We start from the raw sequence: 27,050 nt of genomic DNA, 5'->3' as shown, positions 1-27,050 counted from the left end.
TTGACTAGAAGCCTAAATAACGAGTGGTTTTTAAAGTTGAAATCAAATGCTTACGGTCAAAGAAACCCTTTGTAATGAAGCTCTTTTGAATCTAAATTTGGGGACTTCTAAATTTGAGGTTACTATTTCTAAAAGTTATGTCAATGGAGATTCTATTGCATCAATAGCTTCGAAATTTTGGCAAGGAACAATTGTGTCTTTAGTAGTTATATCAAATTCTCAACCAGTTGAGATATTTCTAGAATAGAATGTCTAGAAGCTTTTTTCTCTAGAAAGTTGACATGTGGCATTTAGAATAGGATGTGTCATTTGAAAGTGACAAGTGTTCGTATACTTGTTATTTTGCTTAATACTGCCATTTTCTACGCACTTGTCTTTTGTAGCCTTGTATTTTCATTCTTGAGCACAAAAGCCTCACATCTATATCCTATTAGTGTATAGATGGCTATTTCTCATGCATAAACTGATGAACGTTGGACCATGCATGAAAGATGGTCTTTACTTCCATAGGCTCTATAGTTGAAATCTTAGCCACATGTTCTATGTAGACGCTTAAGAAGAAAATCAGCTTGCTGCGTGGAGTACATGGAAATTAGGTTTTTAAAACCCTAATTTTCAGATTTGCAGCAAATCAGCCCCATTGTATATGGTTCAAACACTTTGTGCTTGAATAAAATCTAGTAAAGGGGGAGGGGCTGGTTCCTCTCTCATTATAGTATCACCTCTCTTTATCTCAATCTATATTTGTCTTTCTCACTTGCTCTCCATCTTTCAATCGTGTCACACATGGTGATAATGAACCAAGTTGGATAGCTTAGAATATTGTCATTCTTACGTTCTTTCCAATGTTTGCATTAGTATCAGAGAAAGGATTTCTTCCTTGTAAGAAATTTTTTGGGGTGACTACATCTTTGGGCTGAACATTCTTACTGTGATTCACTATATCAAGAGGTGAAGAGAGGAGAATTTGTGAGAATACGCAACAAAAAGGAAAGTGAATATGGAGTGAATAGAGAAGAGGGGAACTAAAAGAACATAGGAGAGACTTGTAACAAAGTGATTGAAGATAGAAGGATACAAGGTTGCAACAAGCAGCCCAACACACAGCATTGAGTGTAAGAATGGGTGTCAGATGGAACTTTGGAAGTAGGGGGATGAGAGAAGAATGAGAAGGGCTGTCCGAATGATAGATGATTGGAGTGAGGGGACAAGGCTGCCTATATATAGGCATATTGAGGTCACAATTGGCATACAAGTTGGCTATACCTAGAATATGGACACCTAGGTCAGTTTGTCCAATTGACAAAAATGACCATGTGTGTTTTGCTATCATGTTTAAGCTAGGACTTCGTCTAAAGAGACTTCTACTTAAATCTCAATCAAGTGTGGCTTTTATTGTTTTTTGGTTATACATGGTTGAAGAAGTTAGTAGCCTTTACAAAGGTTGATCTAAATGTAAGGCCCTTCTACAGGCTGAGCCTTGTATACGTTGAACACAATAGAAATTTATAATCAATACACCTTAGAACACAAGTTTACAATAAGTAAGCTTGCTCATTCTTGATAAAATGCTTTTTGATGATAGTATTACATTGTTATATATATGATAGCATTGCATTTATAAGGTTTCAAAATTTGACAGATTGAATATGTCAAATGACGAAATACATTGGTGTCACCTCTATCTAAAGTATCTAAAATATGTAAAATGGTAGACAAACTCAATGTCAAAGCTTTAAATGTCCTTGTTTGACTCAGATTGAGGCTCAAAGGCAAGAGATGATCGGACATGATACATACCAGGATGGGCATGTAAGTGGCATGGGTTGGTGGCTTGATTATGAACGAAAAAAGTCATCGTATGAAGGAAAGCCCTTATAAGATTGCAATCCATGAATAATTTCTTCATGATTTATGGAATTCTCGTTCGAGACACAAAGGGCCAAGGAATCCACGGACGCGTCTCCAATATCATCCCCTATTGATAGGCGTGGGGGACGAGAGAATCATGAGAGGAGATGGCGGGGGATGGGATAAAACTTGTGGAATGGGTTGTGTATAAAGAAGAATGAGTGCAGTAATAGAAAGTTGCCTTGAAGAATCCTTCACTTTGGAAGGGAATTGGAGCTTGTATAGCCTCCTCTCTTTTCAATGTGTTGCAAGAATGGCTTGTGAAGTAGAATTCTCAATAATTATGGTCTACTTAGTGAAAATAACTCGTGTGTTGAGTCTCAGAAAACCATGAACTGAGAGGAGATGGAAGCCCAAGTTCGGAAAATGTAGAACTTTTGAAATGGAGTTGGAAGGACGGTCAAGCAATAGAGGCAAGGTGTCAACAATCCTTCACTTGTGGACGAAGGTGAGTGTATTTCTTTCAACACTTCTCCTTGGGGTGTGAGTTTTCCATAGTATGGACACTTGGGATGTCCTTTGTGCTTTCCTTTTGAACATGTACAAAATTTGAAGATGACTTTGGTTTTTTTCTTTCCTTTCTTTTGCTTGGCTTGTAAAGGGCTGCAAAGGCATGACTTTGTGCTTTTTGTCAAAACCTAAAGGGGAGAAAATGGGCTTTGGCATTGAGCCGATCCTATAAAGTTGTTGAGTTCGTGGTGGAGCAACATGGGGATCCATGGTAGGTTGAGGGATAGAGACTGTCACAAAATCCTAGAGGTCAAACATGTTGAGGATGCACTCGACTTTGCGCGATCATAGAGGGTAGTTCATTCCATGAAGCTTTTTTGAGGCGCGAAGAGAGGGTAGAATGGGCACCTATGAAGAGGGTGCCATAATAGCCAATTGTGGACTGGTGGCCACAAAATACAAAAGAGGGAGAGAATGATATGATGGTCGGGAAGGAACCTAGCCATAATTTGTCCTACCATTTGTGTGATCAGTGTGTCGATGTGAGTCGTTTGAACGATGATCCTCATGGTCATGGCTTTGTGAATGTTGGTCTTCTTGATCTTGATCATCACTTTGATGATCCTTGCAATCTCGATCCTCATGATCTCCCTAGCCATCATGGCTTTCCATCTGAATCCTTCAAGAAAACTTGTTTTTCTTCAGATGAGAGCCCTTTCCGCAATGGGGACCCTTAGGATCCTTTCTTCTTGAAATTCTTTGATCATCCTTCTTATCCTCATGTTTCTTGGCCTTGGGCTTCTCCTTCTTCCTCCCCCCCGAACTTACTCTAAAAGCCTTCGTAGAGTTGGATCCACTAGCACCTATATCTTTGAGCCGCTTGTTATGCTCCAAGACTAGTGGGGCAAGGTCCTTTCAAAGAAGAGTATCTTGGATCCTTGAAGTCAGAAGACTGGTGTAGAATACATTGAACTTCATAGATGACACTTGAGTCAAAAGACTCATGGCCATATCCTCAGAAAATATAGTTTGTTCAAGAGGTGCAAGCTTATCTCTCATATCCTCTTGTTTGTTTGAGATGCAAGCTTCTCTCTCATACCCTCTTGTTTGTTGATGTGGTCCTTCATGGAAGGAGAATCATTGACATTGAGCATTTGAAGCTTCTTCTCAAGAGATACGTCGTGGGCAAACGTCTTTTGATGGTACAAAGGTGATAGCTTCTTCCACATCTCTGCGGCGGTCTTCAAATTGCGAACATTCACTAGGACAGAATCCTGTAAGCTCATAAAAAGAAAGGATCTAGCACGAGAGTTGAACCGATTCCATAGGGCGGCATGGTCCATTTTGTTGATTCCTGTTACGAGGACATGTATTTTTGAAACCTCACTTAACATGTGGATTAATTTTAAATCACATGATTAAGTAAATGTTGCACATGTGAGGTGCAGCTGGGGTTAAAGTAAATCTATGAGCCCGGGACCCGAAGAAATTACAGGATATTAAAGGCAAAAGTTGCTATAAGTTATGCCGCACAGGTACTTGGTGGTATCTGGTGCTAGTTGTTGGCTAGGTTATCCATTTGGCCATAAGTGTCAGTTGGTGACACTAGAGAAGTGGCATTTAATGGTACCTAACGCCAATCTGATGGTCAAAGATGGTGCAAAGACACTCAGGAATGGAAGTTGCCCAGCCAATTTAATTATTGGCCGGTCAGATTATTTTTCATGGCACCGAAATAATTATTAGATTAATTTTCAGTATTTAAAGACTGAAGATTAATATTTAATTACGAAAAATGTTGGAAAACCCAATTGGGAAGGTTGCCACTTGTCAAAAGTACTAGTGCAAGACTGAAAAACGTCTTTAGAGGCTGGGGAGAGGCATTTTTAGGGGATTCAGCTTGCAAGAGAGAGGGAGGAGAGGCTGTTGGTTTGATATGCAACCATTGGAGGACCTTCTGAGGCAATCAAGGGTAGAAGAAGACCAATCAACATCAGGGCAGCAGCTGCATTTGACTGATTTTCAGTCATTCTTCGTGACAAAATTTTGAATTCTCTCTCTCTACAGCTTTCCCTCTCATCTCCTAGCCATTTCACAACCTTGCTCCAAAGATCTTAGCACTTGGACCCTTGGAGGTTGAGAAATTTCAGATTACTTTGCTGTAAACCCTAATCTGTAGCAGAAAATAGGGTTTAGCAGCAGCGTCGGGAATCGTGTCAGAAAGCGAAAGCTCCAAGACTTGGATTGAATAGGGCTGAAGCTGTTTTTAGCCTATTCAAGTGGAGGGACCAGCAAATAATTGAATTTGGGGCATTTTCCATCTCCATCAAAGCGGGTGAAGGCCAATTGATTGCTGGAATCAAGGGGCAAATCAGATTAAAGGCTTGCTGGTGATTTTGAACAGCAAGGGGAGTTGGAATATTGAAAGGGATTGGGAGAATTCCATTGTAAATCAACTTGTTCTTCAATAAAGCTAAAGAAATACCAAAAGGGGCGCCAATTTTAGGGTCAATCGGATGTGTATTGTCCAAGATCAAAAGGTAAATTTGTATTTTCAGATTTGCACTAATTGTTTGCTGCTGTAATTAAGTTGTAATCAGGGATCTACCACCCATCCACGGAAGGAAGGCTGGTTTCAATCCCACTTTGGGATCCTCAATGGGAAGAGGTACAGGATGGGAAACAAGCTCCCAAAGGTCGAAGGTGTTGAGAATGCACTTCACCTTACATGACCACATTGAATAGTTGAAACCATACAAGGGATCCTCCTTGGGCAAAGAAGGAAGTACGGACACTTGCATTGTTGGTGCCATAGGAGGTATCTTAAGACCTAGGTGACATGTCTTTTGGGAAACATGGAGGGAGAGAGTGCCGTATAAATGAACTTGGTGACCTCCATTCTTCTTGGTCTTTGCGATAATCAATGCGACAATCTTGCGCGTTTCAGAGGAATGATGAGAATGCTCATCCTTTGAATCATTAAAGCCGGTAAACTGGTGATAAGATATCTTCCATGACCTGCAAAACACCCAAAAAAGGTGCGTTTGTTGTACACACCCCTTTGAACAATGGAAATCAGCTAGAGGTTCGGGATGGAATTGATGTAGATGGTCCGCTTGAAGAAGAAAAGCAATTGGCTGCAGGGAAAAACCTGGGTTTGCAGCAAAATGCAGATGATGAAGGTTGCATTTTCAGCCTGGAAGGTTCGCCTCAGCTTTGGTCACCTCTATATCCTCTCATTTGGCGATGATACCATGTGAGTGCACAACGGAAGAGAACTGCGAACACAGAGAGAAAGGAAGAGAGAGAGAGAGCAGGAAAAGGAAGAAAGAAATTTGCATTGATTGAAGACGAATGTTGAATACAACAGAGTGGACCGATCAGTGCCTACATTCAGCCAAAGGCGTCAATGAGGGCACCAGATGAGGGTGTGTGTGATGACAGCAGTACCTCACCACAACATGCAGAAAAGGGTGAATCTGCCCCAGCCCCCAGCGAGCTATAAGTAGCAGCTATAAATAGGTGGCCACAGCCAGAACTGGCTGACCTGCCCAAACTGGGCTGACTGCAGACTGGCCAACTGCAATAAATGCAGCTGGCATCAATATATGCTGCACAAAGAGGCTGCTAACGTGGCAAAAATGCTGGGGTGCCGGGATAATGTTGCGTAGTTGGAGACAGGCTGAGAAATGCAGAAAATGCCCAAGAAAAGCACATTGACTGTGCACAAGCAAAAGAAATGCATGTAAGTGCACACTAAATTGTTATTGCTCCCATGTCTTCATTAGATTTTGACAGGAGCTCAAAACTAGGAGATGACAGACTGACAAACCCTAATATAGGTAGGCTAACAAAGATAATTGTGAAATGTTTCACCTTTTGACAAGTCCGAAGGCAAATGACAAGTGAAGTGGTAATGAGTTTGACTTACACATCTACACCATTTAAATCCTTTTTATGTCAATAAATGATGTCTTATTTTGCTAAACGAGATTAATAAGGATGATATCCCATGTACAAAGCGTGCAAAAACCCTCAAAAAGGCAAGGAGAGGAATTTTTTCATTTGAAAATCATGTTCGAGTGAGGCATTTCACATTTTAATGGAATGTTTTAGGCATTTTAGGTGTTTCATATTTCAACTAGCAAAATGAGTCTCATGGTTATTGTGCACTAGGAGCAAAACATAGATTTTGGGAGAGGGGCCAGCTGAAAACGCAGCTATGTAAAGGGTGTCCAACGACAAAATGTAGCTTGTTGGGTGGAGAGAATAAGCTACCCTACAAAAATGCACTAGAAAACACAGATTTGGCTGATGCTCCTCTTTAGTTGACTTTGGCTCCCACCAAGGCGAATGATACCCTGTGAGAGTGTGGAGTGGAAAGGAAACTTAATATGGAGTGAATAAAAAAGGATACTAAAAGAAACACAAGGGTGAGAAGGACCAAGCTGATTGAAGACTCAATGATACAAGGCTGCAATGTTGCAACAATTGCTCCCAACACACAACATTGAGTGTCAGTGTAGGCATCAAATGGAAGTGGGGGATGATAGAAGAATGAGGATTGCTGGCTGAATATTGGATGGTTGGAATGAGGTGCTAGGCAGCCTATAAATAGGCGAGTTGAGGCCATAGTTGGTGTATATATTACGAATTGATCAAGCCCAAAATGTGAATGCCCATGTTAGCGTGCCAAATTGATAAAATGATCACTGTGCCAAAAATGAAACGCATTGGTGTCACCTCTTATCTTAAGTATCTAAATGCAGTATGACAAAGCACAGACTGATAATAGATCTTAGTAGTGTTAGGGCAACCCAAAGACAATGAAGATTGAAAATCATTTTGATGATACGGATAAGTACAGAGGGCAATAAATTGATTGCCAGGTGCTGAAGAAGGATGATCATTGCCATGAATTGAGATCTTTGCCATGGAGGGATGTAGACAATAGTGGAGAAGTTGGTGCCAATATATGGAGGACTTGAAAATATGAGATGAGACTGAGTGGTGGCTACCTATCTATTTATAAACGAGTGGATTCTTCCAAATTAGGATTTTGGCTTATGGACATAAACTCTCTTCAAAAATGCCCATTGTCTAGTGAAATGGTGATAATTGAGTTTTTGGGTTGTAAGAAAGAGCTTATCACTTTATAATGCATTTTTAGCTCAACACCCCTCTCAGGTTCAAAATTAGAATGAGGAAGGGATTGTAACCATAGCTCAAACCCATAATCACCCCAAAGCGTCCCACCCCAAAGCAGCGAAGGCATCAGGCCAACGGTGTACGTCAATTGCTTAAGGACCTAGCAAGACTACAAAGGCGATGCTTATCTTACCAATGGAGTCCAAAGGATCACCCTAGAGAGACCAAGGCATCAGACAAAGTGTACTCATTGGCTGCCTACTTGCTGACTAGGGCCTACAAAGGTGGATGGAACCACTTGTTTTTTTTGGAGATTGTTTTGATCGTGTTGAGCATGTGTGCCCCTAGAGGAAATGAAAGGGATGGTCAGATTCAACACACCACAAAACAAACAAGCTAGCTTGACCACCCATGGGTGTCGATGAAGAAGAAAAGTATGGGGATATGTATGTAGAGCTGCCATGGAAACTACCTAGGGAGACTACCATGTGCATTGTTGCAAATATGGGGGTCTAGGGTTGACCATGCTTTAACAAAAAAGGGATAAATGTGCATAGATGCATGATTACAAGGACAGAATGCCAATTCATAGGGTGATGCAAAGGGCAATGTGATATGTCATACTCAAACAAAATCCTATGCAATGGTGCCATTTGGATAGTGCCCTTGTAGGGAATTGTTTACTTGTCTTAAACATTTTTTTATAATCATAATCATTTTGATGATACAGATAATGATATGAGTACAGTAATAATGTGTCTGAACTTAAAAGTGAAGAAGAGCATAAGCAACATTTAAAAATAGTGTTTCAAGGACTCCAAAAACACAAATTTATGCTAATGGCATGGCTGCACTAACCTTGAAAGGTGGCTTATTAGGTGGGCTATTGCCAGGGATCAAATCTATGTTACGATCCTCGGGCCTTTCAGGTAGCAAGTGTCCCGGAAGCGATTGAGAAAAGCAATTAGCATACATTTGTAAAAATGACATGCGATCTTTATCCAAAGTAGTCACATGGCCAACATTTCCATTATCACTTTTATCCTTAGTGAAAACTAAGTAAGGTGAAATATGATTTTTCATTACTTTGGAAATAGCAGAAGCAGATGCAACAGGATAGATTTCCCTTTCAATTTTACATCCAAAGTATGAACTTTGCCTCTATGGAAGAGGGTCACAATCTTATCATGAGTATCAATCATTGCATGCACACGATTACACCAAGGCATACCAAGCAAGACATCACATCCTTCCAATGGAGCAATAAAAAACTCTTCGCTGTCCACATAACTTTGAATGTGCAAACAAAGCTTTCCAATGATAGGGGTGACCAGCTCTGCATGTCCTTTGCATGCCATACCAATCTCACCCATGGGCCCCATGTCATCCTCTTTGATGCCTAAACAGGCTGCCATATCAAGAGAGATGAAATTTGACCATGTCCTTGGACTAAGAAAAATCAGTGCATGTTGATCTATGATTTTGCCCCATGTCTTGCAGAGTTTAGTACTATCTTGATTAGATTGATCTTCCACTACATCGAGCACTAAGCCAGCAGTGGTTTTGCCTTTCTTTCTCTTATTATCATCCTTTTCATCTTGCTGTTTATTAGGACAGCTGCGTGCCATTTGCCCTTCCTGTTCATAAATATAGCATTTATTTGCAACCATGAGCTCCTTACATCGTGCATCACTTTTCCCACTCTTTCTCTGCGATCTGTTCCTCTTTCTAGCTCTATTTTGAGATCTGCCCTGATTTTCAGATGTACCCTTTTTCTCAGCCTTTACCTCTTTGACATGTGACTTGGCATCATCATCGTGGAATCTTGCATCCTTTCCACGCAGGAATGTGTCAGTTGTAGTAGCAATTTCTATAAGCTGAGACATGTTGGAAACAATGGATGTAATGCAAAAATCCCGAATACCCTTTGACAAACCACAAATATACTTCTCCACTTGCTCATGGAGGGGTACTATGCGATAAGAAGTAACTGGCAGCAATGCATCCCAAAACTTCTTATTATATTGATCCAAGTTCTAGCAGTCTTTGGAATTCAATTGATTCCAAGCTATTATAATGTCGACTTCAAAGGTACTTGTCAACCAATTTGAAGGAAACATTTGCTTGAACTGGACCCAAGTGGTAGGTGACTTCCTTTGAATAAGAAGTGTAGACCACTATTGCAATGCATTTCCCTTAAAAAAATGTGGCTGCCTTGCGTATCTTAGATGTCTCTGTGAAGTTGCCTCTAGAATAGGCTGCATTAAATTGCTGAATGAAAACAAGTGCTTTCAATCTATTTTGTGCACCATTGAAAGGCTCAAACTACAGGCTTTTGCCACCTTTATCATAGTCCTTCGACGGACCTATGGGAGTCATATTATCATAAATGGGCTGCTGCAAAAAGGGCGCATTGGCTGTATTTGCATAAAAACCAGCACTATTTGAAGCACCTATATGACCAGCACCAAATCCTTGTGCTCCAGCAGTCCCTGGGGGTGTCGAGACATATCCATATGGCCTGCTTTGTGCCCCAGGCATGCTGCCATACATGGGATTAGGCATTCCACTTGCATTACTCAGATACATTGGGTGTTTTGAGCCATGCATTGTCTGCTGCATACCATAGGGATTTGTGCCATACATTCCCATATGTAGTGCCTGTCCAATCATAGCATGAAAAATGGTACCTCCACCAAAGTATCCTTGCTGTCCCATGCTTGCATGTGTATAATTGCCTTGCTGCCCATGTTCCCATGGATTGACACTACCAAGTTGGCCATGCATTTGCACTTGCTGTCCCATGGATACCAATTGTTTGTGCTCATCAGGCATTTTGGGCTCTTCTAAAGAAGGCTTAGGCATTTCCTTCGGTTCTTGTGGCTGTCCCCAAGCTGTAGAAGGTGTCTTCTTCTCTTTGCCTTTGCTGTCCTTCTTTGGGGCATTCAAGAATTGAGTAAACTGGGGATCCTTTGCCAATTCATTAAAAAGATTTGCTGCTGTACGCATTTGATCCTTGAAGCTATCATCAAATTCTTCAGCCCCTTGCTAGTCATCAGCCTCTTTATGCATTGAAGTGCCAACATTTTGATCATTTCCCACATTTTCAGCATGCTGTCCATGCTGAGAACCATGCCCAACATCAATTATTGCATTTCCCCCTTCACCACGTGATTGACCAAGGAGTGATGCATCCTCTCCACTTGATCCCGTATCACCATGTGAAGACATGCTTGCTGTAATTCATTGCTGAGAATAATTTCAGCAATAATGCAATAGTCCCAAGTTGCAATCAAGTACCATAGGCCCACCAATTCAAAGGATTTGATGGTATTCTGGCAATGGAACCATGAAACCAGCCTTCCTTCCATGGATGGGTGGTAAATCCTTGAATACAACTTAATTACAGCAGCAAACAATAAATGCAAATATGAAAATACAAATTTACTTACTGATCTTGGACAATGCACACCCGATTGGTCCCAAATTGGCGGCCCTTTCGGTATTTCTTTAGCTTTATTGAAGAAAAAGTTGATTTACAATGGGATTCTCTTGATCCCCTTCGCATTTCAAACTCCCCTTGCTATCTGAAGTGACCACCAAGTCTTCAATCTGATTTGCCCCTTGATTCGGGCACTTAATTGGTCTTCACCCACTTCATAGATGATGGAAATGCCCCAAATTCAATGGTTGGTTAGTCCTCCACTTGAATTTAGCTGAATTTTACCTTCAGCCTTGAAAAATCCGAGTCTTGGAGCTTCCAATTTTTGGCACGCTTCCCAAGGTTTCTATTAAACCCTAATTTTTGCTATAAATTAGGGTTTACAACAAAGAAATTTGCAATTTCTCAGTCTCCAAGGGTCCAAATGCTGAGATCTTGGGAGCAAGGCTATGAAATGGCTGGGAGATGAGAGAGAAAGATGTAGAGAGAGAAAATTCAGAGTTTTGTCGCGAAGAATTATTGAAAATCAACCAAATGCAGCTACTGCCCTGCCACAACAGTATTAAATGCTGTCGCCTACAGCTGAGACATCCAAATTAGCTATCACCTTGTACTTGGATGCAATCACCCAGCTTGGAGGGTCGGAATCTGCAATTGCCTCCTCAAAACTCACTTGTGGCTGGTTGCAATGGTTGATGATAGACTGGCCATGATTGCTCACAGCTCTCCCATATTTGCTACAGCAAGAATGATCTTGTTTTTTCTCTTCTTCAGTCTTTCACCAATCTGCATGGGCAAGTTTGCCAAGTGGTAGCCTTCCCAAATGGTTTTTCCAACATTATCCATCATGAAATATTAAATTTCAGCCTTTAATTACTGAAAATTAATCTAGTAATTATTTCGATGCTTAGAAAAATAATCTAACTAGCCAATAATTAAATTGGCTAGGCATCTTCCACTCCTGGGTCTCTCTGTGCCATCTTTGACCATTAGATCGGTGTTAGGTGCCATTAAACGCCAATCTCTAGTGTCACCAATTGACACTTATGGCCAAATGAATGACCTAGACCAACAATTGACACCGGATACCACCAACTTGTGCAACATAACTTATAGCAACTTTTGCCTTTGATATCTCATGATTTTCTCGGGTCTCGGGCTTGTAAATTTACTCTAACCCCAGTTGCACCTCGCATGTGCAACATTTACTTAAATCATGTGATAAAAAATTAATCCACGTGTTAAGTGAGGTTTCAAAAATACACGTCCTCATGACATGAACACATTATCTAAGATGCTTCTATCTTGGATGAAGCGTGTTTGTGTGTCATGATTGATATCTGGGAGGATTGGGGGGAGTCTATGGCCAATCATCTTTGCCAATGCCTTGCAAACCACTGACAGCAAGGTGATCAATCTCCATTAGGACAGCTCCAAGCAGTTGCCCCCTTTGGAGAGGAGACTAACTAGACTTGCTAATATGCTGGCCTGACATCCGTCCAAGACAGAAGATCTCCTAAAATGCTCGTTGCAAGGGGTCCTTCACTCCCTCTCAGTATGTAGAAAAGAAGGCCCTAGACAGCCCCTCTCTCCAGGGCATATCTGCCCATCCTTTGTGTGGAACACCTTGGCTAGCTCCTCATTAAAAGGGGAGAGGAGAGACCATCCCATCTCCCTTGTGACAAGGCATGGAATGCAGTCTCAAAGCTACTGTTTGCATTGTGTCACCCTAGCTGAGATTGTCTCCTACTGAAAAATCTGCCTACAGAAATCAGTGGTGAGCTCCATCACCTCCTCCAGATATGAATGAACCCTCCTATACTTGTCATTGAGGCTGTGGATCTGGGATGAGGTTGGTACTCTTGGAAGAACTCTCTATACATTATGCCCCTCCGGTGCCCAAACAGTGGCAGAGGTGTGGAAGGAGAGCTTTGATCAATGACTCTTGAAGTAGCCTCTGAATGGCTGCTGATTCTGGCGAAGGACCCTCTCCTCCTCTTGACACTGTTGACGAGGCTGAAGGGCCGCCTGTTGACAAATCTTCCTCAACTCCCCCAAGGCCTCTGCAACCTCTGAGGTCCTGCTGCATTAGACTGAAAATGCAGCTGTAGGATGCTGCAACTGTGTAGGGGCTGTAGGGAATCTTTGATAAGAGGATTATGGAGGCACAAACAAAAGACTCCTAGTTATAGATGATTGGGGATGGATTTGTCTTACTGACAAATATCAGTCATTTGTTTTTGGTAATTTTGCATAAATTACTTTTTGGGGCTGTTTTAAGGAACCTAAAGTAGTGGTTAATGCATCATATTTATGTCTAACTGCAAACATAATTGTAGTGGCACTGAAACTTCTATTTTTGGCACGTGCTAAATTTGGGCTGTGTGTATGTTGTGTACAACATCACAATATCCTCTTTTTTGTCGTTCCTTGCCAATAAATAACTGCAGCAATCAGTTTATGATTGTGTTTTCTTGGTGATCTGGATATTTCTATCCTTCATATTCTCTTAAATGCATTTTCGTGCTTGTGATGTTGGTATGCTGTCCTTTGTTTTGTAGTTATTAATGTTCTCCCTTTTTTGATTGAATTTTTTGTGTATGATGATTGTAGCTAGGGGAAGCCCATCACATGCTTTTGTCTTACAGTCTTTGTTGCTTAAAAATCATGTACTTCCAAGTTTCTGTAGGTGAATCATCTTTGAGGTATATCAGAATTTTTCTGGGGGGACTGTCCTTGCTGTACACCTTTCTGTTTGTTGTTGCACTGTCCTTGTAAACCCAAAAAAGTCATGCATGCGCACAGAACTTCTTTACTATGATAACATACTGATTGTGAAGAATGCTAAAGTTGGTTTGATCATTCTGATCTTTGTAGCTCTGTGGTAAATGCAGGTATATATATCACGATGCCTGACAAATGTAAAAGAAGGGAACTTTGTGATCCCATCTTTGAGGCTTTTACGTGACTTCATTTGGCTTGACAATGAGAAGCCTTTCTATCAGGCAAGTGAAATTGTCGGTAATGCTTTGGGCTATGTTCCCAAAGAAAAGATCATATTCTGTGTGCTGGATTTTCTGAACTGCCTGGTCAGTTTTATTGAGTTTATGGTTAAAAGAATTAACCCTACCATGAGACACACACATTTAAAGAAGGCATGTATCAGTCTTTTAATATGAACTATATGGAGTTACTCTAACTACAATTTGGTTGATGGTTCTAACGATTAACCTTCCTGGCTTTATGCTGAAGTTACTTGGTTTCTGTTCTTTGTTTGCTGCTACAGTAGTTATGGCCCTTGTTTAGAAATTAGGTAACTCTGTCGATAGACGCTCTCTTTGCCTCTTATCATTATGTTTTCTGTACCTTATTTGGTATACTTAGTTAAAGGTTTTTACTTGTTTATCTTATTTTGAATATCAGCACAAGAAGGGCTGCTTGCTAATTCTGTTAGTACCTGTGAGAAGCTTCAAAATTGTTGAGGCTTTATGCATAGTCATTTGGCAGATATTTTTGTATTACCTGTTAAAGTCATTGAGGCTTTATGGCGCAGTCATTTGAGAGATGATGAATTTATATTAATGAGCTATACATACAAGTTTACCTGGGACTGTAGTTTGAAATGTTAGTTTTTGTTTTCTGTTCTTTACTTCATCTGCTACAATAGAATATCTTCATGAGCTATACATGACAAGTTTACCTGGGACTGGTTGTTTGAGATCTTAGTTTTTGTTTTCTGATTTTTATTTTATCTGCCACAGTATATAATGCCCTTGTTTAGGTAAAATTTCGATGGGACTTCTCTCTTGACTCGTCCTTTCTTTTTATCATCATGTTGTATGAACCTTAGTCAGTACCATGTTTTCATTTGGTGAAATCACATTTGTTTGAACGTCTGATGTGATTTCTATAGGATGAGAGTTCTCGCCAGGTGCGCTTGCGACTATTAATAAAAGAACATGGTCTATTGGATATGGTAAATGATCTCGCCTAGACAGTGTCTGTTTTAACTGACAGCTTTTGTTCTTTATTTGGTGTAATTTGATGGTGAATTCTGCATGATGTGTAGGTTGTCAGAAGTCTGGAAAACTATATGGCAGTGGCCTGCTTGCGTTGTTTTTCTGGTCATGCTGATTCCAGGCAGTTTGACGCAATAAGTCCAGGGTATTCCCATGATGAGCAGGTCAAGGAGAGGCTTGATTTTTTGCTCTTTGCCTTACAGGTATCGTTAATCATGGCCTTCTTCTAATAAGAAATTGTATCTCAGTTTAGGTTTGATTTTATGTGAATAATGTCTGAGTGCATGGACATTTCAGTCAGGCAGCGCAAGTATGACATGGGATGCAGCTGAGAGGCTATGGAAATGCATGATTGAGGCACCTGCTTCTTGTACAGACAAAGAAAATGCATTTTATTGGTTTTGTGAAGTTCTTGACAAGTGGAGTTTGTTGTCTCCTGAGGCACAAAGAAATCTTCTGATAATGAAATTAACCAAGCTGGATGCTTCCTCTTTACCTCAGGCAGCTTGGAGGTAAACTTCTCAACATTCCACAAATAGATCTTAAACTCACTAGTTGTGCTTAGGGGTTGTGACCTGTTTGAGATGGACATGCAGATGTTTTTTGAAGTTGTTTTTGTGGGTCAATCAAAGTGAGGGAAAGGTCAAGCGAACACAAACTGAGGAGATTGGTGTGACACAAGATCTGGATCTTGTTGGCTTGCCTTATTTATGGCAAATAGCTTTATGCTCTCCTTCTGAACTTATTGTGGATCAGAGTATAAATCTTATTAGAGAGATATATACATCACTTTCAGATAGGCTGCAGGAAGAAGTGCTTGCAATACGCCAAAGGTTTATTGACAAATGCCTAGAATATTTGACCAAGGCACTTGGTATTCGAGGAACTAGGTCCAGTGAAGCTTCAGAAACGAGCAGCATAGCTAGTTGCAGCATGGGCGAAGGAAGCATCGAAGGTGAACAAATAGATGAAAAGGATATTGGTGTTTCCAAAGGCTTGGACATAAACATTGCATCTGAGAACACTAGTGATGTTGACACAACATTGATGATAGGGGAAGCTCATCAAGTGGAACGTTGCCTCCGCATAATGAAAGTAAGCCGTCCCTGTTTCTGGTTTTTTTTCTTTATTTTCATGTCAGTACATTTCATTTCATTTTCTTTATCTTCCTGAGGGCTTTTTCAAAATGTATATTGGTTCCTTCTTAGCTGCATAATAAAATTCTCAGGCTCCAATATGTGTGATTGAGCATGTGTATGGTAATGGAAGGAGCCATTTTAAATGTCCACTGTTTGAACAATTGATATGCATTCAGACTGTATTTACAAGGAACATTGGCTTACATACCTATGAAATTATCTATGGCAGGTGTTTATTGTGAAGTGTGAAGGAAGATGTTTGCGATCAACTCCACCTCATACTGCATCTTTTCAAGGAAGGCCTTTTATGTTGGGGGTAAAGAATTTCGTTATATCTTCATCAGGGGAAAAAGCTAGTTTTACTTTAATGCTTATTTCAAATTTCGCATGTTTTTGACAGGTGAGTACAGGTAACAAGCAAGCAACACGGATTGATGTGACAGTCCATGCGAATGAATATCTATCATCGCTTCGTGCAAAGGTGAGTCCTGTGATGTTTTAAGGACATGAAAAGCTTCCATTTTGCTTAGAATTGTATCATGTACTTTGTGCTTGAAAGACTTAAGGTTATGACTAATATTTTTCATGTGTGCTAGGTTGCAAAACTACTGGATCAGCCAGTTTCACGTGTTAGACTGACTTATTTGAATCGTGAATTAGTCCAAGACTCCCAGGTTCAACCAGTTCTTCTTTAATATTTAAGTTGTGTCTCTTTCTGTTTGTATATTGAAAAATGCTATTTTAGGTCCTTTGGCAATGTGGGCTAATTGGAGGGCAAACTATTACTGCTACAGTAAGTTCTGTTTTTCCTTATCTTGTGTTGATTTAAGTCATTTTAACTTCTGTTGTGGTGCCACTTTTGCTGGCCTTTGCTATGACTGGTTATATTTATGCACTTGCATCTATCCAGATTTTTAGAGTTCTTGTCAAAAGCATTGCATGCACTTTGAGCTGGATAGCCTGATCTTGCCTCTCATGCTTGTACAGGTGAATCTGGTTGAACGACCATCAAAAATGGCAGATGAGGAGCAGATTCCTGGAATTCTGATCTCAAAGAATTTGAAGGTGATGTGTTAAGTATATCCTTTTTTCATTCTTTTGAGTTATATTTTGAACATGTCCAAGTTACCAGATTTTAAATTTAGGGACTATATTTTGTTGTCACTTTTCAAGAAAGAGCACTTTTCTTACATGTAAAAGGTTGGTAGATCTTTTTATACATGTTGTGAGGGATGCAGAAAACTTTGATATCATATTTTTTCATTCTTTTGAGTTATATTTTGAACATGTCCAAGTTACCAGATTTTAAATTTAGGGACTATATTTTGTTGTCACTTTTCAAGAAAGAGCACTTCTCTTACATGTAAAAGGTTGGTAGATCTTTTTATACATGTTGTGAGGGATGCAGAAAACTTTGATATCATGCTGTGTTAACATTGATTCGCTTGTATTACCCTTGAGTTGTTAATTTGTGAAATCTGTTTAAGTTCTAGGACAGTGAGGCTAATTTCAGACTCCAGCTCTTAAATACCTGACTGGGACATGGTAATCTGGTGGTCACAGTTCTATGAAATGCTTTTCAAACTTGCCAATGCAAGCGATGGGAATGTGCGGGAGGTGAGTATGCCGGTAGCTGGTACTTGGTTCTGGTGATTTTCTGATTGTGGTCTGGACCCTCATACCTTTTGCTCAATGTTTCTAAATGAGAGTTGCCTTGGACATTGGATGTATATGTCAGGGGGCAAACAGCTTGCTTGCTCTGCTTCCAACTCATCCAGCTATTTTGGCTGATTTTCAAGTGAGTGATTGCCTCAACATTCTCCTTTGCTGATTGCAAGGTAATAATAATCAATGTTGTAACATAGAAGTATTATTTTAAGCAGAGTTTATGCAAAAAGGATATTGATGAGGGTCGCTCACTCATTGCCTCGCACTTTGGAGCACGTTCTCGCTTGCTGTACACCTTACAGGTAAACTGCGTATTATGCTCACTGGACATGAAAAGGAATCTATGAGGTGTGTTGGTACCTTCGCATGCATGGTAATTTGTTTTTCTTGTGGGGTTTGTGCACTTGTGAAACTATGCTTGAGAAATGGTCATTGCTTTAATTTTAATTAGAGGGTGTTATTTAATCCAGGTTGGATTTGTCAATTATGGTCTGTTAAGCTCTGCTTGTATACCCAACCTCCTCTTCTTTAGTATTGCCATTACACTGCCAGATTCCAGGTCCTCTATAGAGTTCACATTGCCACCACACAACTCTTGCACAAAGTGTATGATCATTCAGTTTGATATGGTGAGATTTCCTTTATACCAATCTGAAACATTGTTCTTCAATGCTTGCTACCAATAAGCTGGAGTTTGGGACCCTCAAAACCTGCTGTGTGCTGTTTGCTGGCCTTTCTGTCTCTAGAGCACTGGCTCTTTGTCTTGCATGTGAGGATGACATTACGTGTGATTACACACCATTGAAAAGAGGCTACAAAGTGTCATAGATTTTCTGTGAATGTACACCTATCTCTTTTGTATATGAAAGTAAAGGCTAAACAGTATCTTCCATAAAGAAGACATCATGGCTAACCATGACACACTCACTTTGTGGATAGTATAACTTATAACCTTTGCTTTTATTACTATATTCAACACAAATACATTTTACAGCCTTGTCATCCAACTTCTTACATTGCTGCACTAGAACCAAACCATGAGTCAAGCAACCAAAAACACAAAAGTAAGCCACATATGGTTGTTTACCATGCTAAGCGTCATACAGAGTGATAAGACCACAAAGCCTTAGTGGGACATTTCCTAAGTACATATGTTGCACATAAAATAGCTTCAATCCAAAAATTGTGTGGTAAAGCTAATCATGCATTGTGCCATCTCCATGAGTGTTCTATTTTGTCTCTTAGCTATACATTTTGGTGTATATGGCATTGTATATTGGTGTTTTTATCCCATGTTCAGCTAGATATGCATTAAATTCCTTAGACATATACTCCACACTTCGATCAAAATGGAGGGTGCCCACTTTACATCCTAACAATTTTTTAGCTATGCTAACAAATTGCTTGAAGCAAAAAAACACTTCAGATTTAGGTTGTAAACCATATACCCATGCATGCCTAGAGTAGTTATCCTGCTGAAATCTCAGAGTGGGTGTATGAGTGTCAGCACACCAGCAAGTGAAGAGACTCTGAGATTGGAGAGGAGAGGTTAACACCCAAACTCACTGTATATCGACAGTATGAAAGTACTCTCAGAACACACTTTCCCAACCTAAATGGTGGAGAGTAACATTGTACAAGTGAAAACTGTTAACTAAAGGTTTAGTTTCAATTAGTAATTCAAGATAAGAACTGTGCAGGTAGGAGTTTCAGATATGGGTCTAGTTTTCTTAATTGTAGTCTATATATTTGTAGTTCACAGTCATGTATATACCTATTTTGTGTACATATATGGATCATCTGTATATTTGTAGTCAGTGTTTTGGCAATATATGCAACCAATATGTACAAAATTTCAGTGTAAGGCTGTGGTTGATTGTTTCTTTAGGGCATGCTGTAGGTTCTGGATGGATTGGTTATGCCAGTAAACCGCCCAGTTGATACTCAAACATTGAAGTTCAGAAGGTCTTTTCTTCAGGCTGGTGGCATTCAGTAAGTATACATGGATACATGCAATGTCTTGTTTCACAGATGTTGACATGAGCACGCTGCTGGACTGCAAGATGGTTTGTTCTGAGATGCTTATATGGTGTATCTATCTTATGGCAGGCATTTGTTAGCAGTGTTGGAACCTGGCGCCCTACCTGAAGGGATTGACAATCAAACACGTCGTGGATGTTATGCTAGCAGCCTCCGCCTTCTTAAGTTTCTGGTGTGTAATGGAAAGGCTCTACTATGTATTTTGGGAATGGCCAAGCCTGATACATTTTGCATTACTTTGATACTGATTAACAGATTTCATAGTTTGGCGATTGAAAGATATGTGTGTGTTTATATGCACGAGGAAAGCTGCATGTGGTTCATATGCAGCTGATTGTAAGTTTTGTTTTCTGGACTAATAATTTTCTTCTGCAAAACCTATAAAACATAATTCATATGTAGAAGTCTCATTCGTAAATGTAGTCTGCAGTTTTAATGCTATTTAAAAGCTTGACTGGATGATCAGCATGAACAGCCAGGGTAGAGTGCCAGTGTCTCTGATATATACATATGTATGCATATTTTGAACCACACATGAATTCCTCGTTGAACCTTACATAAGGCTTTCTCATTTGTAGGGAGGAGGTATTAAAAAAATCACATGTTAAGGACCTGATTTTGTTGCTTATAAGTCTATTAAGATCAAGATAACTGCATGCTAGCTGGTTGGCACTGTGTGGAGAGCGAGTTGAGCTACACTTATCGTGAATGTTAGTTGAAAGGGATAGTGCTGGAAGCTACAAAAGAGGAGGAAAATGGTAGTTTTGGAAACCATAGGGCCTCCTTGCAAGCCTCAGTGGCTGCAATGTATTCAACCTCGGTAGTAAACAAGGTAGTGCATTTCTACACGCTAGACATCCAAGAAACACCACCTCTAGCAAAGGTGAAAAGAGAGCAAAAGGTGGACTTCCTTCTATCTGCATGTCTTGCATAATCGGAGTGGGTATAGCCCACGACTCCGGTATCTTGGCTGCCATAACAAATGCACAAGTTTGCAGTGCCCTTGTCTAGTGGCTATCATGATATACATTAAGCTATCCATTGCGGATGCATATGGAATCTTGGCAATCTCAGCTCTCTCATCATCGAATTGGAGACAATTTGTCTAATTGACCTTCGCATGGGGGGATAAAGGGGTGCCAATGGGCTTATCACTCTACAAATGGGACCGCTTAAGTACGTTCTGAATGTACTCCTTGTGCGATAAGTAAAGGAGTTGCTTAGAGCAGTTGTACGTAACGTGTATACCTAGTATGTGAGAAGCATGCCCCATGTCTTTTATCTCAAAGCCCCTTTTGAGTTGACTCTTTAAAGCATTGAACTCATCATGAGCACTTCTAGCAATTAGCATATCATTAACATATAATACAAAAATGATAAGGTTATCATCACGGGTCTTCTAAGTGTAAAGAAAATGATGAGGCTATCATCACGGGTCTTTTAAGTATAAAGACACGGATCCATAGTGCCGTGGATATAGGACTTTTACTCAACTCACACATTAGGTGTTGTGAAGAAAACTGCTAGGGTTTGCTTAGGAGCACCCAACCATGAACTTGCAAAGCCTGAAATCTTCCTTAAAACTAGGAGGCCTAGAAGAAACTACAGGCATTTAAAAACGGTGAAGACGCGATGGGTTCCCAAGACCTTATTGCAAGCGTAACGCTACTACAAGGGTAACACCTGGATTTGGATACCTAAAGCCAAGAGGGCCAAGGACACTACTCCAAAAACCCTTGAAACTTACCCACACCAAGCCATGTAACAGAATGGGCACCAACACCACATATCACCCAGACTGCGGTGTCTTGCTGACTCTAAGAGTGCGAAAAATGAATGCTAGACTGATTTGGCGTATCCGAAAGGACCTAGAGACATGCTAGTATAAGAAGGTGGCTACCATTGTGTATGTCCAGTAGGAAGGCTTTGCCAAGGGAACGCTTGACGAGGTGGGGAGGAAGGTGAGATAGATGCATGAAGTGCAATGGGATTGGAACTTGCAGACCAATTAACAAGTCCCTTAGGGGTAGTGAAAGAGATGGGTTGTTGAGGTTGTACTCAAGCCACATGTCCAGCAACAACGACGGGTGCTGAAGGAGCAGATAAAGCAGGAGCGGAAGGAGTAGCCCCACTGGATTGTATAGTTGCAGCGGTCTGCTAAGGCTTTTTAGGTGGAAGACCTTGGGCCTTGGAGCAATACTCCTCCTCCACATGGCCTGCTCTCTGGCAATGTGTGCAAAACCGATTTTTCTTAGGGATTTGCTGCCAGATAGGTCTAGATCTTTGGTTCCATTTGAGGAAGAGGATTGATTGGCTTGCCTTCGCATCTTGCGAGTTATTGCCACGGGTGGTTTTTCCTCTCGAAGAAGAGACAACCAACCCCCTTTGCTTTGAATAAGGCTGTGATGAGGATTTATTGTGGACTTGATCATGCAGCCTTGCGTAATGCAAGAATTGGTACTCAAACTCATAGAAGGTTGGCAATTGAGGTTGGGAGATGACGTGTTGAATGAAATTGAAGTACTTTTCGGGCAACTTATTCAAGAAGAATGTAACTTGATCGTCATTTGACTTTCGAGAGCCAGTAGTGGCAAACTCGGCTGTCTATATTCAGCCAACTTGACTTTCAGATCATCCCCTTTCTTAATAGAGAACTCTTGAAGCTCAAAGTGGAGATTGATGCGCGGAGTACGATCATGAGCTGCATAGCGGTCGAGAAGGTGACTCCAACGCTTTGACGCGAGCGGGAAGTGCTGCAACTGAGAGTGAAACTCAGGAAGCAATCCTTGCATCAGCTCAACATTGGCTGTGGCATTGTGGGCTCTCCATTGATGGATGTAATCAGGGTGAGCTAGTCGAGGGTCTGGCATAGGCTCTAGACCAATGACGAGGTTCCAAAGACCCTGAGACTCAAGCACTTGTTGCATGAAATTAGACCAAGTGGTGAAATTTGACCTGTTAAAACATGTCTTATCCGTGAAGGCATTCTTGGCTGTTGCAATAGGGGTGGTAGTGCTCGGAGATGGAGTGTGAAAAAGTGTAGTGTGGATAGGATGGGGGAGTGGAGTACACTTGAGAATGGGCCCCAGAGTGCCCACGAGGCATGCGGGTAGTGTGCAAGGTGGATCCATATGTAGGGATGGGCTGACTAGGCATGTGCATGGTAGCCACATGAGGAACCCAAGGAGATGGGATGGGAACACGGGGAGTAGAGGATGGGAATCCCTGCGTAGGTGTAACCCAAGGAGAGTGTGAAAACGCACCATAAGCTGAGGATGGAAACCTGTGCGTATAAGTGGTCATGTGAGATGTGAAGTTGGGGATAGTGAGGGGGATGCCCATCACAATCGACCCAGGAGTTATGGGTACGCTCCTTTGCTGAAAGGTGAGAGACACTATGTTAAAGGGTGGCATTTCCCCTAACGAAGTATCATGGTGCAAAGAGGTAGAGAATGGAGTGGAGAAGGAAAAGGTGCTAGGAGCAGAGATGGAAGCTCCAACCCCTAGGGTGTGTGATGCAGATGTGGAGTGTAATCCAAGGTTTTGGAAAGATGATGAGAGGTGATCAATGTGTGATATAGAAGAGGGTGGGATGGGAGGGATGTGAGAAGTGTATGTGATACGCTCAAATGGAACAGAAGCTGTAGATGTACTTGAATTCTGTCTGCTTCGTGAGCCCCCTCTATTGAAGTTCACATACGCAAAGCCATCCGGATCCTGTACCTCAAAAAAAGAAATAGGTGAGGGTTTTAATTCGTGCAACACAAAAGAATTATACAAACTTGACATTGGACCTAGCTGAGATGATGAAGATGGATTGCTAGACGTTCCGAATGCCGTATGTCCTCCATGATCGGAGAGGTAGCCAGTCTCACCAACCGGTCCGAATGTGGTAAAAAAATCGGTAAGAGGGGTGTAAACATCACCGTACTTGTTGTGATGGTACTCCTCAAAGTCCTCCTTTGTCATGTTAGTGAAATCTGGAATAGGAGTAGAAGAAGAAGGTGAAGGTGAAAGTGGAGTGTCGTCCTCACCGAGTGCATAATGTCGTCTCAGGGCCTCCAATGATGGAGAAGCATGATAAGACATCATAGGAACTGGAGAAGAAGGTGTTGGGTCATTGTGATTCGGTTACGAGTCGTATTGTGTGCTTTGCACAAAGACTAGCTCTCCACAATATCCGCAGGATACTCTTTACAAGAGCATCGGCTCTGATACCATGTGAAGAAAACTGCTAGGGTTTGCACCAAGGACACACAAAGCATATGACCACGACAGAAACACAAAGAGATAGACACAGACACGGAGGGCAAAACTCAAACTCTAAATGCAAAACTCAAAACTCAAAACTCAAACACAAACAGAAGAAGGGAGAGAGAGAACACAACTCTGAAGTGAATGAATGCTGTAAATGAATGTAAGAGTGTATAGTGTGCTCAAGGGCAGAGCAATGTTGGAGCGGTGGATCCCAAGTTTGTGACCACTAGTCGGAGTGTAGGAGTGCTGAATAGTGAATGACAGTAGGCTGGTCACCAAAACTCAGCAGTCTGGAGGCTGGAAACTGGTAAACGCAGCAGTGTACCACCGATCAGAGGCTGGAAACTGTGCACAGTCTGTTGTAAACAGCAGGCTGAAACAGTGTCTGATGTGGCTGGCGATGACTGGATGATCAGATCGCAGCAGATGATGATGTCGTCAGCAGTTGATGTTAGCATGGATGAAGGCGCCAGCAGCAAGAGCAAACATAGATGGAATGGCAGCAGTCTCGAGGGCTGGGCAGCCACGTGGGAGGGGGTTGATGGCTGAAATCTGCACATGGAGTGAGAAACCTGCATAGACGGAATAAGGCGGGGCAGCTTGTCTATTTATAGATGTGGAAGGGCGCCCAAAAATTAGGGTTTCCACTGAACTCTCTCGAAACGCTTCCCATTTAAGGGTGTTACTCTAAAAAAGCATTTTTAGTCTGTTTTGGGGCTGTTTAAGAGGCTAATCAGCAAGTAATGCATGTTGTAGCTGAACAGGTGTTTCTTGCTCTTTTCCACAAAGATCTTAGGTTGTTGCATATAGATATCCTCATGTAGGTCTCCATGTAGAAAAGCTGTCTTAACATCCACTTGGTATAAGTCCAGATCCAATTGTGCAACCAATGCCGAAACCATGTGAAGGCTAGTCATCATGGCCACAAGAGAAAAGATATCATTAAAGTCAACTCCCTTTTCATGTTTAAAATGCAACCAATGGAGCCTTATATGCTGGCGTAGGGCAACCTTGGATACTCTTCAGCTTATACATCTCCACTCTTATAGCAATGCATGCTTTTCATTTGGTAAGGAAACTAAATCCCAAGTATGATTTTTCTGTAGTGAGTCAAACTTAGATTGCATAGCCATTTTCCAAGATGAGTTGTCACCTTAGCGCATAGCTTTCTCATGAGTAAGGGGCTCATCAAGTTTTTGTCACCATGACATAATGTATAGTAGACTCAGTGATTAGGAGGACGTGAGGCTCTAGTAGTGCGTTGCAAGGGTGGCTATGGAGTCAATACATCTTGTCCTCTCTATTTATTATCAACATGATCTTGCATAATAGGCTGATTGTGGGACATTGGAGCATCAATAGCAATTGCAGGGTGCATAAGTGAGGCCATAGTAGCAATGGAATGGGAATGTGAATGAGAATGGGAGGTCTTGGGGGAATGGGAATGAGGCTCCAAGGGGAACAAGAACATGAGGGGAATAACTTGTACTGTTTAAATCATATTTCAAACTATTCATTTATATATTTCATAAAAGCTTTTGAAAAATGCATGTAGAATTTGCAAACATGATAGTCTTTTTCATAAATGAAAGTTCAGTTACATTGAAAATTGAAATGGCACATAAGATGCAAAATAGATGATGGTCTAAGATATACTACATAAAAGAGTCAAGAAGCATCAAAGTAACAACTGCAATTGATAAAATATGGAAGCTTGGAATTTGAGAGTCTCTCAAAGTAACCATTGGATCATACATGGCTATGACTAGCAGCAACTGCAATTGATAAAATATGGAAGCTTGGAATTTGAGAGTCTCTCAAACTAACCATTGGATCATACATGGCTATGACTAGCAGCAAGACTATCTAGAAAACTATCATCCACATTGTCTTAGAAAGCCATGTCATCATCAAAATTAGCATTTGCAAGTTTCAAAGCATCTTGATTATCGGCCATATCTGTAGGCATAGGTGTCTCCCCATCCTCCTCATCTGAGGACTCTTCTTTATCAAGAGCTATAAACTTTTTTGTCTTGAGTGAAGCCACATTTACGTATAAATATCAAGTCATTCACTTGTTTTGTTCCAAATCTATTTCTATTTTTAGATGCAACATGCCCAAATATATTCCATAGTTGCTCAATGGGAGAGAAGCTTGCATCTTGAGACAAATTCTTCACTGCCAATGTTTGAAGCTCCAGTGTACGTGCCCCATAATCTTCCCACCACAAGATAGCCTCAATCTTAAACCAATCTATTTATGCATCAACTGACCTAAACCTTCCCAGCTTGTTTTTATAAAAAACAAGTTGGTCTTTCACCAATCTTCTCTTAGTATCAATGGAAACCAACCTAGAGAGCACTATATTCCAATTGTGCATTACCTCATCATCCTTCTCTTGACCACACCCTTGGAACTATGGATCCAATACATATGTTGCTACATGCATAGGTGAGTGATAAGCAATCCATCTTGCCTCGCGTAAATCTCGAACCTTGATACATTGTATAATCCAAACCAAGTTGTCCTAGCTTCTCAATCATGCGATGTGCCTCCTCATAAACCTTTCCAATGCATGGCTCTCGTCCATCAGCAATTTGCATCAAGCGCATGATGGACTTCATGATAATATTGATGCTTTTCAATTCATTCCAAAATGCATGATCTTATATGACGTTTTGCACTGCTATACTAGCTCTTGATCTAGAAGTAGCCCATGCCATCCACTCATTACTTACCACCAATTGCTTCATGGGTAAGCTTACCTTCTTAAGTCTCTTTATCATTAGAAAGTTATAGCCAAAGCGTGTCTTGGAGTACTTCAAGAGATCTTTTTTAGGTGATTTCTTGCGGAACTTACTAGAATGAACTTTTGGGTTTGGATGAAATTAATCATGTCCTTGCTCTTTTGGATGATTGGGATTGATCCATGACAAGCTACCAATGTTTTTGAGCAAATTGCTGAAACAATGAGC

At 40.9% G+C, this 27,050-nt stretch overlaps 1 protein-coding gene across 7 annotated transcripts in view; it reads left to right on the top strand.

Annotated features, from left to right (window-relative positions):
- Positions 1 to 27,050, top strand: part of LOC148023473 (uncharacterized) — a 79,866-nt gene that overhangs the window by 5,308 nt on the left and 47,508 nt on the right. For all 7 annotated transcript variants that reach the window (XR_015693651.1, XM_087696452.1, XM_087696451.1 and 4 more), the window contains 15 exons: positions 13,846 to 13,956; positions 14,865 to 14,927; positions 15,021 to 15,173; positions 15,268 to 15,482; positions 15,567 to 16,065; positions 16,339 to 16,425; positions 16,510 to 16,590; positions 16,706 to 16,783; positions 16,855 to 16,902; positions 17,097 to 17,174; positions 17,673 to 17,726; positions 17,848 to 17,907; positions 17,993 to 18,079; positions 19,678 to 19,769; positions 19,887 to 19,989. Coding sequence is in view for 6 of the 7 variants with exons in the window: in XM_087696452.1 (XP_087552578.1) it covers positions 13,846 to 13,956; positions 14,865 to 14,927; positions 15,021 to 15,173; positions 15,268 to 15,482; positions 15,567 to 16,065; positions 16,339 to 16,425; positions 16,510 to 16,590; positions 16,706 to 16,783; positions 16,855 to 16,902; positions 17,097 to 17,174; positions 17,673 to 17,726; positions 17,848 to 17,907; positions 17,993 to 18,079; positions 19,678 to 19,769; positions 19,887 to 19,989 (1,809 nt within the window). In the remaining variant the exon portion in view is untranslated. The remainder of the gene's footprint in view (positions 1 to 13,845; positions 13,957 to 14,864; positions 14,928 to 15,020; positions 15,174 to 15,267; positions 15,483 to 15,566; positions 16,066 to 16,338; positions 16,426 to 16,509; positions 16,591 to 16,705; positions 16,784 to 16,854; positions 16,903 to 17,096; positions 17,175 to 17,672; positions 17,727 to 17,847; positions 17,908 to 17,992; positions 18,080 to 19,677; positions 19,770 to 19,886; positions 19,990 to 27,050) is intronic.

The sequence above is a fragment of the Lygodium microphyllum genome, chromosome 16, assembly GCF_053477565.2.
Source record: "Lygodium microphyllum isolate KBCC chromosome 16, Lygodium_microphyllum_v1.1.10, whole genome shotgun sequence".
NCBI lineage: Eukaryota > Viridiplantae > Streptophyta > Polypodiopsida > Schizaeales > Lygodiaceae > Lygodium > Lygodium microphyllum.
Note: the sequence above shows the minus strand (reverse complement) of the source record. Positions and strands in the feature narration are given on the sequence as shown.